Source organism: Erythrolamprus reginae, chromosome 2 (assembly GCF_031021105.1).
Source record: "Erythrolamprus reginae isolate rEryReg1 chromosome 2, rEryReg1.hap1, whole genome shotgun sequence".
NCBI classification, from domain to species: Eukaryota; Metazoa; Chordata; class Lepidosauria; order Squamata; family Dipsadidae; genus Erythrolamprus; species Erythrolamprus reginae.
The window spans coordinates 179198061-179211164 of NC_091951.1; the positions used below are offsets into that span (position 1 = coordinate 179198061).

Below are 13104 nucleotides of genomic sequence, written 5' to 3' on the forward strand. Positions count from 1 at the left end.
CATCAGCCCCCTCAGGCTCTCCCCAGTCACTGTCTGCCTCACTCTCATTCTCAGCTTTCTCTGGCAGCCTCCCTGGCCCAGGGTACCCTGAGGGGCCTGGCTCATCCTCTTCAGAATCAGGCATGACCTGAGGTGGACAAGGATCACTCACAACAGTGGCTTCTTGGCTTATTCCAAGTTTTCCTCACCCATACGTTTTACCAATCTGCAGAGTATGGCAAAACAGTTTTAAAATGAAAAGAAGGCAGAAAACACAATTGTTACCTTTGCTTGTTCATAGGCTTGACCCTGAACTGTTTACAGCAGTGTTCAAAACCACAACTAATTGTGATTTTGAATTCAGTTATTGTGTATTAATGATATAGCAATAGTTATTATATGCCGCCTTGAATTAAAATACAATTAATAGACTGCACGATTATTTAGCAATAAGGATAAAGGTTTGTTGGCTATATGGATACAATATCATAAAACATAATATTTTATATGCTAGGAATCTAGAAATAGTAAAAGAATTTTGGCAGGTAATTTTGGGGGAGAGGAGCTTGGATAGAAATAAAAATTGACATTTACTTAAAAACTGCTGATGTAAACCTTGAATAAAAAAGGAACAGATATTGAGAACAGGAAGAGCAAGAGGGAATACATATTGAGAACAGGAAGAGGTGGCTGAGGGAGCATGAAACACTGGAGGATTGTTAAAAATCCAAGGTAGCAATAAATTGGAAGTTCTACCTTATGTTAAAGTTTACATACAGGAGACAGCTTTTTGCCAGGCCAGGTTTTTGTCATTACAATAGACTGGAATGTATAATTAAAAAGTTATCTCTTCTGGATTTCATAAACAGTATAGGAATTACTTTATTACCTTAACCTAAAATATTCAAGAATGTTAGCTCTTAGGTATTTAAATAAATTCGAATTCCAAACATTGGTTTGAGTTAAACATCTACCATGGAGGAAGAAAGAAATCAACTTTGGATCTATAACCCTCTTAATAGAGACTTAGTCAGAAGTGTGTAAGAAATTGGAATGATGAATTGTTAATCTCTTGGGCTACTCCCACCATCACAGAGACAGCTTTATCCAGGAAAAATAAAACTGCTATAATGACTTAGACCAGTGATGGTGAACCTATGGCATGCATGCCACAGGTGGCACGCAGAGCCATCTCTGAGGGCATGCAAAGCATTGCCTTATGTCAGCTCCAGCGCATGCTCTCCCTAGGATTCAGGCGGCTTTTGGAAACTTCCTGAAGCATGGGGACAGCAAAACCAACCCAATGAGCCAATCGGATGTCCGGAGGCTTCAGTGAGGCATGTGTGTATGCATGGTGGGAGGGCATTGCATTATGAGTGTGGGCATGCACATGTGCGCTATCACATACCTGTGCACTCTTTTGGCACCCAAGCCAAAAAAGGTTTGCCATCACTGGCTTAGACTGCAGGATGCGGTGAAAAGCAACCGGCACTTTGTTTCACTTCCTCCTTTTCACAAATTGCACAAATAGCTTTTAGCTTCTAGCAAGCAACTAATTATAAGAAAAAGGAACTGGTCATGTTAATATAATTGCACTGTGTAATTCAAGGTATCTTGTTGTCATAATCCTCAGATTGCCCTGGAGTCCTATAGATCACCCCAATTCTAATGACAGAACCCTCTTTAGTTTGCATGCAAACCCAGAGAGTCTCCAGCTCTTTACATGTACAGTGGTACCTCTACCTAAGAACGCCTCTACTTACGAACCTTTCTACATAAGAACCAGGTCTTCAAGATTATTTTGCCTCTTCTCAAGAACCATTTTCCACTTACAAACCCAAGCCTCCAAAACGGTAACCGGAAAAGGCAGGGAGAAGCCTCCTTGGGACCTCTCTTGGAATCTCCTGGGAAGGAAATGGTCGGAGAAGCCTCTGTGTGGCCTCTCTAGGAATCTCCTGGGAGGAAACAGGGCCTCCACCCTCCCTGTGGTTTCCCCAATTGCACACATTATTTGCTTTTACATTGATTCCTATGGGAAAAATTGCTTCTTCTTACAAACTTTTCTACTTAAGAACCTTTTCACGGAACGAATTAAGTTTGTAAGTAGAGGTACCACTGTATTTTGAATGTGTTGCTTTTAGACTTAACATAAATGGCTACTCCACCTCCCCTTCTCTCTACTCTATCCTTCATACAATGTATATCATGGTATGGATATTTCCCATTCATTGGAGTCTTTAAACCATGTCTCAGTTATGGCAACCAGATCCAAATTCTCTCGAGATATTTTGGCCATTAAATCACTATCTTCCTTCCCAGATGATGATATAGAGAATTTATGGACCATCCCAGGTTCTATCTTTACTGATCCATTCATCAGTTCCTCATTCTACTATGGATGTCAGCTTTCCTCTCCCAAGGAATGCCATTGCTTTTCCAGATGTTCCTGTTTCTCACATCATTTCTTATTGGTCTCATATCAGAGGACATGTTAGCAACATTTTCTGGGGCAAGGATGAAAAGAGGAAATCATTGCCAAATCCAATCTCTACCATATTTTGATTATTGTGAGGATTAAACTGGAAAAGGAATATGTCAGGCCAAAACCTCTAACTTCCCAACAGACTTCACTGACAGAATAGTAGAAACATGCATTAGTATAAACCCCACAATAAATAGCTACACAGATACAGTTAAAATATAATGTATTTCTGAACTATGCTAAATAGCAGCAAGCAGTAATGAATCTTCTGCTGTTCAATATCTTTAAAAAGACCATTGTTATTTTCTTGCTTCAGTATATTTTCCTCTTTTTTTTTTTGTATTGTCAACAGATAACGGAACTTGGACACAATTATGGTTGGTCTCTGATTACCATGAGCATGGCTCTCTGTTTGATTACCTCAACCGGTATACTGTAACTATTGAAGGGATGATTAAATTGGCTCTGTCTGCTGCCAGTGGTTTGGCACATTTGCACATGGAAATTGTGGGGACTCAAGGTAAGGGTACTAATATACATTTGATAATGAACAGCTGGAAATTAGAAAAACAAATTTCTGTTACTATTGATAGACATGAGCTGAAAAAGAGGATACATTCTTTGGATATAAAGAAATTAATTGACTCTAAGAACAGCAACAATGATAATTTATTAAACTTGTGTTCTGCCCAACTCTCACTGACTCCGGATGATTCAATTTTTTTTATGACAAAAATTAATAAAAGATGCCAAGCAAAACAGGTTAGAACATGAGTATCAAGTTTGTGTTGTCAAGTTGCCATCACATGACGTATCGTGACATTTTTTTTCCTTTCGTGGAGCTGAGGGGGTGTGATCTGCATGTGAGCTGGCCCATGGGCTGCCAGTTTGACACCCTTGTACTAGAAGGAGTGAAGCAAGAGATTTCATTCTTATTTGCTAAAGGTCTGGCTGAAGAGCCAGGTCTTCATGGCTCCTCAAAACAGCAGCAGAGTGGAAGCCAGCTGGCTCTCAGGGAAAAAGCATTCCAAAGAATACAGTTTGCTACAAAGAAAATGCACTTCCAGGGACTCATTTGGTCATATGAAAGGAACCTGCATCATGCCAACTGGATTGCTGGATTGAATTAGCCTATAAGTTAATATTGGCAAGTTTTAGAAATCTGATATTGTTTATTTAAGAGGAAGAGACGTTTGGAATATGTGGGCTAGAGATTCTGTTTAATGAACTGGTATTAAGCATAATTTTTCTAATTCAAAGTAATGAGGTACTGTACTTTTAAAAAATCAGGATTGATGTGCTAAGGAAGGATATAAATGAGAATAGATTTTTTTCAGAGTATAGGACACACCTTCCCACACACACACAAAAGAGGGTGGAAATGTTAGTGCGTCTCATACACCAAATACAGTCATTTTTGGCCCCCTGAAGCCCTTCCCTGCAACCCTTTTTTGAAAAAATGGGGTGTGCAGAGTTAGGGAGGCCTGCAGAGTGCTCCTGGGGGCTGGGGGAAGACAAAACCACCACAACTTTGGGGGGGGGGGAACAGGCCCTTTTTTCATTTTTGCCTTCCCCCAACCCCTAGGAGCACTCTGCAGCGCTCCTAAAACCTCTATGCACCCCATTTTGGAAAAAAAAATGAGTGAAAAATGGACCATTTTGCAAAAAGGGGCGGGGGGGCTTTTTGCCTTTCCCCAGCCTTCAGGAGCACTCTGCAGGCTTCCCAAATCCTGTGTGCCCCATTTTTCACAAAACCAAGTTCACAGTGGGTTTGGAAGGCTTGCAGAGTGCTCCTGGAGCCTGGGGAGGACAAAAACATTTTTTCCTCTTCAAAATCTTGGTGCGTCTTATACACTGCTGCGTCTTATGGTCCAAAAACTAGAGTAATTCCCATTCTTAATGGTGATTTAACAAGATAGAAATAGTATACTATAGGAAATATCCTATTGTCTTAATCTAGGAGAAGTTGGCAGTAGAAGACCCATTCAATTTACATTGTGGAAATTGGATAAAAGATCTTGCTTTTCTCCCATCCTAGAGTGGAGCCAGCCTTCAGAATGGATTTGACTTCGACCAATCAGCTTGAGGAATGAGTCAGTCAATTTGCAAGCATGCCAGGATCCACCTTGTGTAGCCCAGATTTGACTTGTTCCTTCAGAGGAAAGGTGGCTGGACTCCCTCCTGAAGAAAGTTCTCCTTAGGCCTAATTTAGGAATTAGATAGGGATTAAATAGCAAAGAAATAGAACATTAGAGGAAGAGAGGGTTTTCTATCAGAGTAGAACTGTTTTTGCTTCAAACCAACAGCCTTTTCAGGGCTCCGCTCAAGCTCACGGAGATCCAGCGGCAGGGAAGATCAGGAAGCAAACATGTCGATTGGGTAGGAAATAACCCTTGCTCCCTCTGCCTTTCGTCCTGAGAGTCCCGTACTTCCCGTGACTTTAAAATTCCCATGGAGGCATTTGGTCTATCTTCCAGAAAAGAGAGACTGGCACAAGCGATGTAACCTGCCAGCGCTATTGGAAGAGCCAGGAGCTTCCACCCTCCCTTCCTCTGAGACAGTGCAAAAGGCATTTTCACAGCCGACCCCATTGGAAGTTTCAGACCTTCCACCCCTCCTGGCTGTCCCACGAACCACCAATCTCCAGGTTATTGGGCTGGGGCAAAGCCATTTCCCCCCTCCCGGAAACAGGAATGCCACTGCTTTGAACCCTTGGGGCTACCAGCTGGAATCCGGCAGCCGCTAAGATGCTTTGCAGAACCTAATTAGCCTTCTTTCACAACTGGAGCCCAAGCACAATTGTTTATGGGCAACACTTCCCAGCGCCACTGGTAACCCCTAAGCCTGCATTGAGGCCTAGTGCGGGGAAGGGGGAGAGAGAGAAAGAGAAGGGGCGGAAACATTGAACAAGGGCATAAACTGCGCTCAAAGGCATCAAAGACTGAGCAGATCCATGTGGAGAGGCAGGCGGCGGCCATCTCGAACCCCACCTCCTCCAGCATTATAGCACCAATGAAGACAAGATGGGGGGAAAGACGAGCAAGAAGACCAACAGGGATCTGTCAGATGCCTCTTCCCCAGATCACTCACCCATGAGCTCAGAATGCTCGGCCTCTAGGTCAGGGAGGCCATCGCAAGCTACTATCCAGACAGAACAAAGACGTGATAGGGTCCTCCAGAGACTGCAATAGAGGACAAGCAGAGGCAGCTCTCAACCCCAAATGGGAGAAGGACAACAACCTGTGTCCACAGAGGGGGATTCCATGGCACTTGATGTCACTAACATCCCCAGAGGAAATGGGAATCTATGGGGGTGCATCGGAACAACAGGAAGAGAGAGTAGTCAGGACTCAGAAGTCACAGTCCATTCACAAATGCACTTTCTAAGCCTATTCCACAAGCATAAGCAATGAAGCTGGGTCTATGGGTATAGAGACACTTCCTCTCCCTGTCTTCAGACCACATATCAGTTTCCAACACACAAGCAGACTGGCTCAGCCATCAACAGGTGGATCAGGCACAGTGGAGAATCAAGTCATACATATTCCAACAAATGTGCCATCAATTTGGAACTCCCCTGGTTGACCTTTTTGCAACTCCCACCGACACACAACTTATGAGATTTTTCTTCTGTTTCCCATCCCCGGGAGCAGAACAGGTGAATGCTCTTCAGAGCCAGTGGTCCCGGGGCCTACTATATGCATTTCCACCACTCCCAGTAATACCGGAGCTCCTGCAGAAGACCTTGTCAGAACAGGCGGAAATCATCATCGTAACCCCATTCTGGCCATGCCGCCCTTGGTTTGCGGATCCCCAAGCGCTTTCGGTCAGCTGGTCGTAGTGGCCATCCCTATGGGAGAACATGTTCACACGGAGACCCTGCATCACCAAGACCCCACCTGGCTCCAACTAACTGCTTGGAAATTGAGAGGTGTAGTCTACTAAACCAGGATTGTGATGACGATGTCATCCTCATCATGCAGGCATCCCACCCGCCTCCTACTAATCGCATCTATTCGGCCACGTGGAGGTCATGTATGTATGTATTTATGTATTTATTTAATTTCATTTATATGCCACCTATCTCCTCGTGGACTCAGGGTAGCTAACAACAAAATGGAATACAAAAAGTTAAGCCCCATAATAAAAACATTCATCTCGCAGTCATGACAGTCAGGCTGGAGCAAGATGTAGATGCTCAATGGTCTTCCCAAGCCTGCCAGCAGAGCCATGTTTTTAGGGCCTTTTGGAAGGCCAGGAGAGTGTGGGCAGTATGAATCTCCAGGGGAAGCTGGTTTCAGAGTGCCAGAGCCACTACAGAGAAGGCCCTCCCCCATGATCCCACCATCCAGCATTGTTTGGCTGAGAAGACCCGGAGGAGGTCGACTCTGTGGGATCTGATCGGTCGCTGGGACGGGTGGGGTAGAAGGCGGTCCCATACGTAATCTGATCCTAAGCCATGTAGGGCTTTATAGGTAATAACCAACACCTTGAATTGCGCTCAGAGATCAACCGGAAGCATGGAGTAACGTGTGTATCTAGGTACACCCATGACTGCTGGCATTGCTGCATTCTGGACTAACTGAACGCTCTTCAAGGGTTCCCCCATGTAGAGTGCATTGCAGTAATCGGGTCTCGAGGTGACTGGTGTTCCAAAGAAGGGCTTTCTCCACTCAGCACTCCACTGCCCAAAATACTGAGGTTTCTGAAACGTGGGCTGAGGTTTCTGAAACGTTAACAAAGGGCTCACTTCAAACACTCTTCGCAGACAGGTATTGGCCCTTTCATCAGTCCTGATCCATTGGTACCCCACTTGGAATCTCCAAGTACTGGTGTCCCTAACAGGCCCACCCTACAAACCTCTTAGGGAGGCCTCATTAAAGTATCTGTCCTTCAAGGTGACGTTCCTAATGGCCATCACATCAACTTGATGTATCTCAGAACTATCTGCTATTTCAGTCAGGAAGGGTCTGCAGGCAGACAGGGTAACTCCGCCTCAATCCATCCTTCCTCCTTAAGGTAAACTCCATGTTTCATCGATCTCAAGAGCTCATTCTTCCTTCCTTCTGCGCCTGACCAGTTCACCCATCAAAACACCGTTGGCACGGTCTGGATGTGCGCAGAGCACTCAAAATTTATCTACATCAAGAAAAACGCCTCAGGAGGACAGAGGCCCTCTTCATTGGCTTCTACCCTAGATCCTGAGTAGACCATGCTTCATCAGCCACCATAGGACGTTGGATCAGAACTACTATTGATACGAGCTGTCTTCCCTGCCTGTTCCTGAAGACATCATGGCACATTCCACTAGAAGCGCAGCCACCACAGCCACCTGGATGACACAGGCATCCTTAGAGGAGGTCTGTCGAGTAGCTACTTGGGCTCACCCATCTGAATTCATTCACCATACAGAATTAACTCTTATGCTTCCACTGATGCCGCCTTCAGCAGAAGAATGTTACAACAAGTGGTGGAGATTTAGCAGAATGATAAGACACTCCTCCCTCCCTCCACCAGGACCTCTGCTTGGTATGTCCCATTCTGAAGGCTGGTTCCACTCTAGGATGGAGAATAGGCATTGTTCCTTACCTGAACACCTTCTCATCCGATGGAACCAGCTTTCAGTTCCCATCCCTTACTATATCAATAATATATTACTTTGTTTTTAGCTCATTGGGTATTTTATAAACATAACACAGCTTATGTTTTATCTAAATCGGATGAGTGAGTCCGCTCAGCCATGTATCTGACACTGAGTCGTCAAGCTCGAGTCTAGTCTTCTGGATGCGTCAGATCTGGGCTACACTAGGCAGATCCTGGCATATATGCAAGTTGACTGACTTGTTCCTCAAGCTGATTGGTCAAGGTCAAACCCATTCTGAAGGCTGGTTCCACTGGATGAGAAGAGGCGTTCAAGTAAGGAACAACACTTATTTTCCTTCAGGATAAATGACAATTTCTAGATCTCGAATGAACATTATCATGACTTGGCCAAGGTTTTTACATGGCACTCATTTTTGTTTTTCTTGGCCAAAGTGTATAAACAGAACTCACTCTCTCATCCTTTGTTAGGAAAACCTGGGATTGCACATCGTGACTTGAAATCCAAAAATATATTGGTGAAGAAGAATGGAACTTGCGCCATTGCAGATCTTGGTCTAGCTGTCCGACATGATTCTGTTACTGATACAATTGATATTGCCCCTAACCAGAGAGTTGGAACAAAACGGTGAGTAATTATACTTGAGCTGACTGGGTTGGTAAAGATACAGCTCGTAATTTTGAATGCTTCTTTCCTCTGTAGCCTGTTGGCTGCTTCATTTTTAGAATTGTATTTTCTTAGCCATTAGCTGTTAACTCTAATTAGTTTTTTCCACATGCATCATTAGGGTAGGGTATTTGTGAATCAGTTACAGCGTTAAATTACTTCTGAAACTTAAATAGTTTTCCAATAAGGTACAGCATAAAATATCCTTTAACAAAATAATGTGCATTAGAAACACAATTAACATTTCTGTAAGCCTGAGCAGTTCATTAAATGGTGAATTGTAGAAGAAGAATCTTTAATAATAGCTAAAAACGTATTAATTAGGCAACTGCCTTTTATCTATATGAACTATATAACTTAAAATTTGCATTGTTTTTTTAATGTCTTCTTCTTTCAAAATACAGTGGTACCTCTACTTAAGAATTTAATTTGTTCTGTGACCAGGTTCTTAAGTAAAAAAGTTTGTAAGTAGAAGCAATTTTTCCCATATGAATCAATGTAAAAGCAAATAATGCGTGCAAACCCATTAAGAAAGAAATAAAAGCTCTGAATTTGGGTGGGAGGAGGAAGAGGAAGAGAGTCGCTGCTGAAGGAAGAAGGTGAGGTGAGGGGAATCAAAAAAATCCAAAACTTTAAGACTTTAAAAAAAAATAAAGAGGGACTCTGAGGCGGCAAGGAGGAGCATGCGCCTCCCATACACCCGGCGCGAGGCTGCTTCCCATACACTGGGCCAGAGAGAGAAACCTAGGCGGTCGAGAAGGGAAACCTCCCGCTCCTTTGACCGAAAGGCGGTGGCTGCTGCTACCTGCTTCCTCTTCCTTCCCATGCTGAAGGGCTCCCCTCTCCTCTTGCTCGCTTTGTATCCGGCCCCTTTCCTTCACTGTGGTGACTCCTCGGTTTGGCTGAAGCCGAGTTGATCGGCCGGGGCGAAGCATTCCCTTTTGCCTTTCCGCTCCCAAAAGCTCCAGGAGGCAACCTTGCCCTGGGTATATGGGAGGCAGCACGAGGTAGTAACCACAGCGAAGTGGTTTGTTCCGTCTCCTTAACTGCCACTGAAACGCTCCTCTGGGAGCCCAGAAAAGCCCGAGATGGCCGTGATTAAAGGGGGGATGGCAGGAAACTGGGCGAGCCTTTGTACCGCTCTCAAATTTCCTGGGAATTTTTTCCGGGCTCGGATTCTTAAATAGAAAATGGTTCTTAAGAAGAGACAAAAAAAATCTTGAACATCCGGTTCTTATCTAAAAAAGTTCTTAAGTAGAGGCGTTCTTAGGTGGAGGTACCACTGTACTGTATTACAGAGCAGACAACTAAATTACTTGAGAAATGAGAGGAAGTTTTGTAGGATGATTGCTTGTGTTTCTATTCCTGCCAAGAAAACCTTTACAGTGCTCCTAACTAGCAAGGGAAATTTTCATTCTTTTTAGCTTGATTTTGTTGGTAAACATTTTAAAAATGCTGTTAACAGAAAGTCTAATATAAAATATTCTAAAATATTATAGGCTTTCCTCAAAGTTGCTGAATGAATTTTTGTTCATTATTCATTATTTGTTCTTATTCATGATAATAGACAGTAGATGCACGATTTTCTGTACAAGTGGCACATGTGAAGCATATGTGTCTCAAATAGATGTCTAATTCTGATTGTTCTTTTGCTACAGTTACATGGCCCCTGAGGTTCTTGATGAAACAATAAACATGAAGCATTTTGATTCATTTAAGTGTGCGGATATCTATGCCCTTGGCCTGGTTTACTGGGAAATTGCACGCAGGTGCAACTCAGGAGGTAATAGATTATCTTTATCTCTCTCCCCCTCTCCCTCCCTCTCATAAACGTTTAACAAATTTTCTATTGGCTTCAGATCTTACAATTCAATATATTTTAATGCAAAGCAAATAAATTTGCTGACTCAGAATCTGACTTTTTTTCCACTGATTTAGCATCACTACTGCCACCTTTAATGATTGTGGGACAAATCCCTCACTCAAGAAGGCATTGACCAAAACCTGGAGCCGGCCTCTTGACACCTCATAGTTACAGTGTATGCAGTGTATGTCATAATTATGCAGAAAGTAGGTCGTAGTTACAGTCTATGCTTATTAAAAGTATTATTTAAATTTACATAAATAGAAAAGGGTAAGGGCAAGAGATAAGTAAGAAACATAAATTTTCCAGACTCAAAATTTTCCACTTCTGGAAAATCTGCTAAAAGTACATTATATCTGCATATTACTGTTTCAACATCTCAATCAATCTACATATAACAAAGTTTTTTTAATGTCTATGCATGTATGGTTCAGATCTCATTAAAATCAGGTAAATTTAAAGTTAAAACATGGAAAAGTATTGAAATGCTTACACAGACTGTAGATACTAAGATGAATATGCTAATTGGAATTATATTCATTTGTATAAGAAAAACTCACATTTAATGCTATATAGCAAAACAAAAACCACATTCAAAGTTAAATTAGACAAAAAGAAGTTCCATGATAAAGAAGACAAATCTTATAGAGTTTAAAAAATGAATAAGGTGAGATGAAGAAAGATTTTGCAGCCAGAAAGCTTCTAAATCAAATAAATGAAACTGAATTAAGTAACAAAAGATAAATATGGTGAATCAAAAAGAATTTTTTCCATGGTTGATTTTTTAAAAACTGCCACACTTTAAAATGAGATAAATTAATTATTCTGCCACAGACTAATAACACAACTTTTTAATTTCAGGGATAAAACTAATAACTTTGATTAAAAAGAAAGGATTAAAATATAATTGAAATGTTAAAAAGCTAACTCATATACCAGTGTTGTTAGTACTCTGTGAAAAAAAGTATTGAAATCAGAATTTAGTAGCAACAAAGGAACTGCAGAAATAGTTGTAGGAATAATTTTGCTAGAGAAAGTTCCTGTTTTTAAAAACTGACTTTTTATATTATGCAAATTTGGTATTTTTTATAAACATCTTTAGATAAGAAATACAGTGGTGCCTCTACTTACGAACTTAATTCGTTCCGTGAAAAGGTTCTTAAGTAGAAAAGTTTGTAAGAAGAAGCAATTTTTCCCATAGGAATCAATGTAAAAGCAAATAATGCGTGCGATTGGGGAAACCACAGGGAGGGTGGAGGCTCTGCTTCCTCCCAGGAGATTCCTAGAGAGACCCCACGGAGGCTTCTCCCTGCCTTTTCCAGTTACAGTTTCGTAGGCTCCGATTTGTCAGTGGAAAATGGTTCTTGAGAAGAGGCAAAAAAATCTTGAACACCCAGTCTTATCTAGAAAAGTTCATAAGTAGAGGTGTTCTAAGGTAGAGGTACCAGTGTAGTAAATTTAAGAGCATTTTTAAAAATCTCACTGTTTATTTTTATGCCATCCCAATCTCTCAAAGTAGCTATGTAGTACAATGGTTTTCAACCTAGGAGTCGGGACCCTTTTGGTGGGGGGTGTCAAATGACTGTTTTATAGGGGTCGCCTATGACCATGGGAAAAGAACTAATGTTTCTATTCTGGCGCCTTGGAACATATTTTTACAATCTGACCAATCAGCCCTTTACAGTGGGTATGTCCCTTTGACCTGCCAATCAACTTTTATTTATCTATCTATCTATCTATCTTGTGGGGGTCCATAAGTGAGGACTCCCACAACATGAGGAACTGTATTAAAGGGTTGCAGTATTAAAAAGGTTGAGATAGGATATTAATCTCTCATTGAACAAATGTGGAGTAGTTGTTAAGTACAGTGGTACCTCCACCTAAGAACGCCTCTACGTAAGAACTTTTCTAGATAACAACCGGGAGTTCAAGATTTTTTTGCTTCTTCTCAAGAACCATTTTCTACTTAAAAATCCGAGCCCGGAAAAATTTCCCAGGAAATTTGAGAGGGGCATGAAGGCCCGGCCAGTTTCCTGCCTTTCCCCCTTTAATCCCGGCCATCTCGGGCTTTTCTGGGCTGCCAGAGGACCTTTCGGTGGCACTCAAGGAGACTTTGGCAGCCCAGAGCGAACGGAGTGTTTTCCTTTCTCTGGGCGCTTGGAGAGAGAATAAACCACTATGCTGTGGTGACTCCCTTGCGCTGCCTCCCATACACCCGGCGCGAGGTTGCCTCCCGGAGCATCTGGGCACAGAAAGGCAAAAGGGGGCACTTCATCCCGACTGGGTCAACTCATCTTCAGCCAAACCGAGGAGTCACCACAGGCAGCAGGTAGCAACAGCAGCAGCAGCAGCCTTTCGGTCAAAGGAGCAGGAGACTCCCCCCTCTCGCCCACCTGGGTTTCTCTTTCCGGTGCAGTGTATGAGAGGCAGCCTCGTGCCGGGTGTATGGGAGGCGCATGCTCTTCCTCACTGCCTCAGTCCCTCTTTTTTTTTTTTAAGCCTTAAAGTTTT

The 13104-nt window shown here is 42.6% G+C and overlaps 2 protein-coding genes across 2 annotated transcripts in view; one reads left to right on the top strand and one right to left on the bottom strand.

Moving 5' to 3' along the window:
• Nucleotides 1–13104, top strand: part of ACVR1B (activin A receptor type 1B) — a 51190-nt gene that overhangs the window by 28167 nt on the left and 9919 nt on the right. Inside the window, exons 5-7 of the mRNA XM_070740645.1 lie at nucleotides 2814–2981; nucleotides 8534–8690; nucleotides 10388–10512. Of these exons, the coding sequence (XP_070596746.1) occupies nucleotides 2814–2981; nucleotides 8534–8690; nucleotides 10388–10512 (450 nt within the window). The remainder of the gene's footprint in view (nucleotides 1–2813; nucleotides 2982–8533; nucleotides 8691–10387; nucleotides 10513–13104) is intronic.
• RBMS2 (RNA binding motif single stranded interacting protein 2) overlaps nucleotides 12685–13104 on the bottom strand; it is a 547749-nt gene continuing 547329 nt past the window's right edge. The window contains exon 14 of the mRNA XM_070740625.1: nucleotides 12685–12694. The gene's annotated coding sequence lies outside the window, so the exon portion shown is untranslated. The remainder of the gene's footprint in view (nucleotides 12695–13104) is intronic.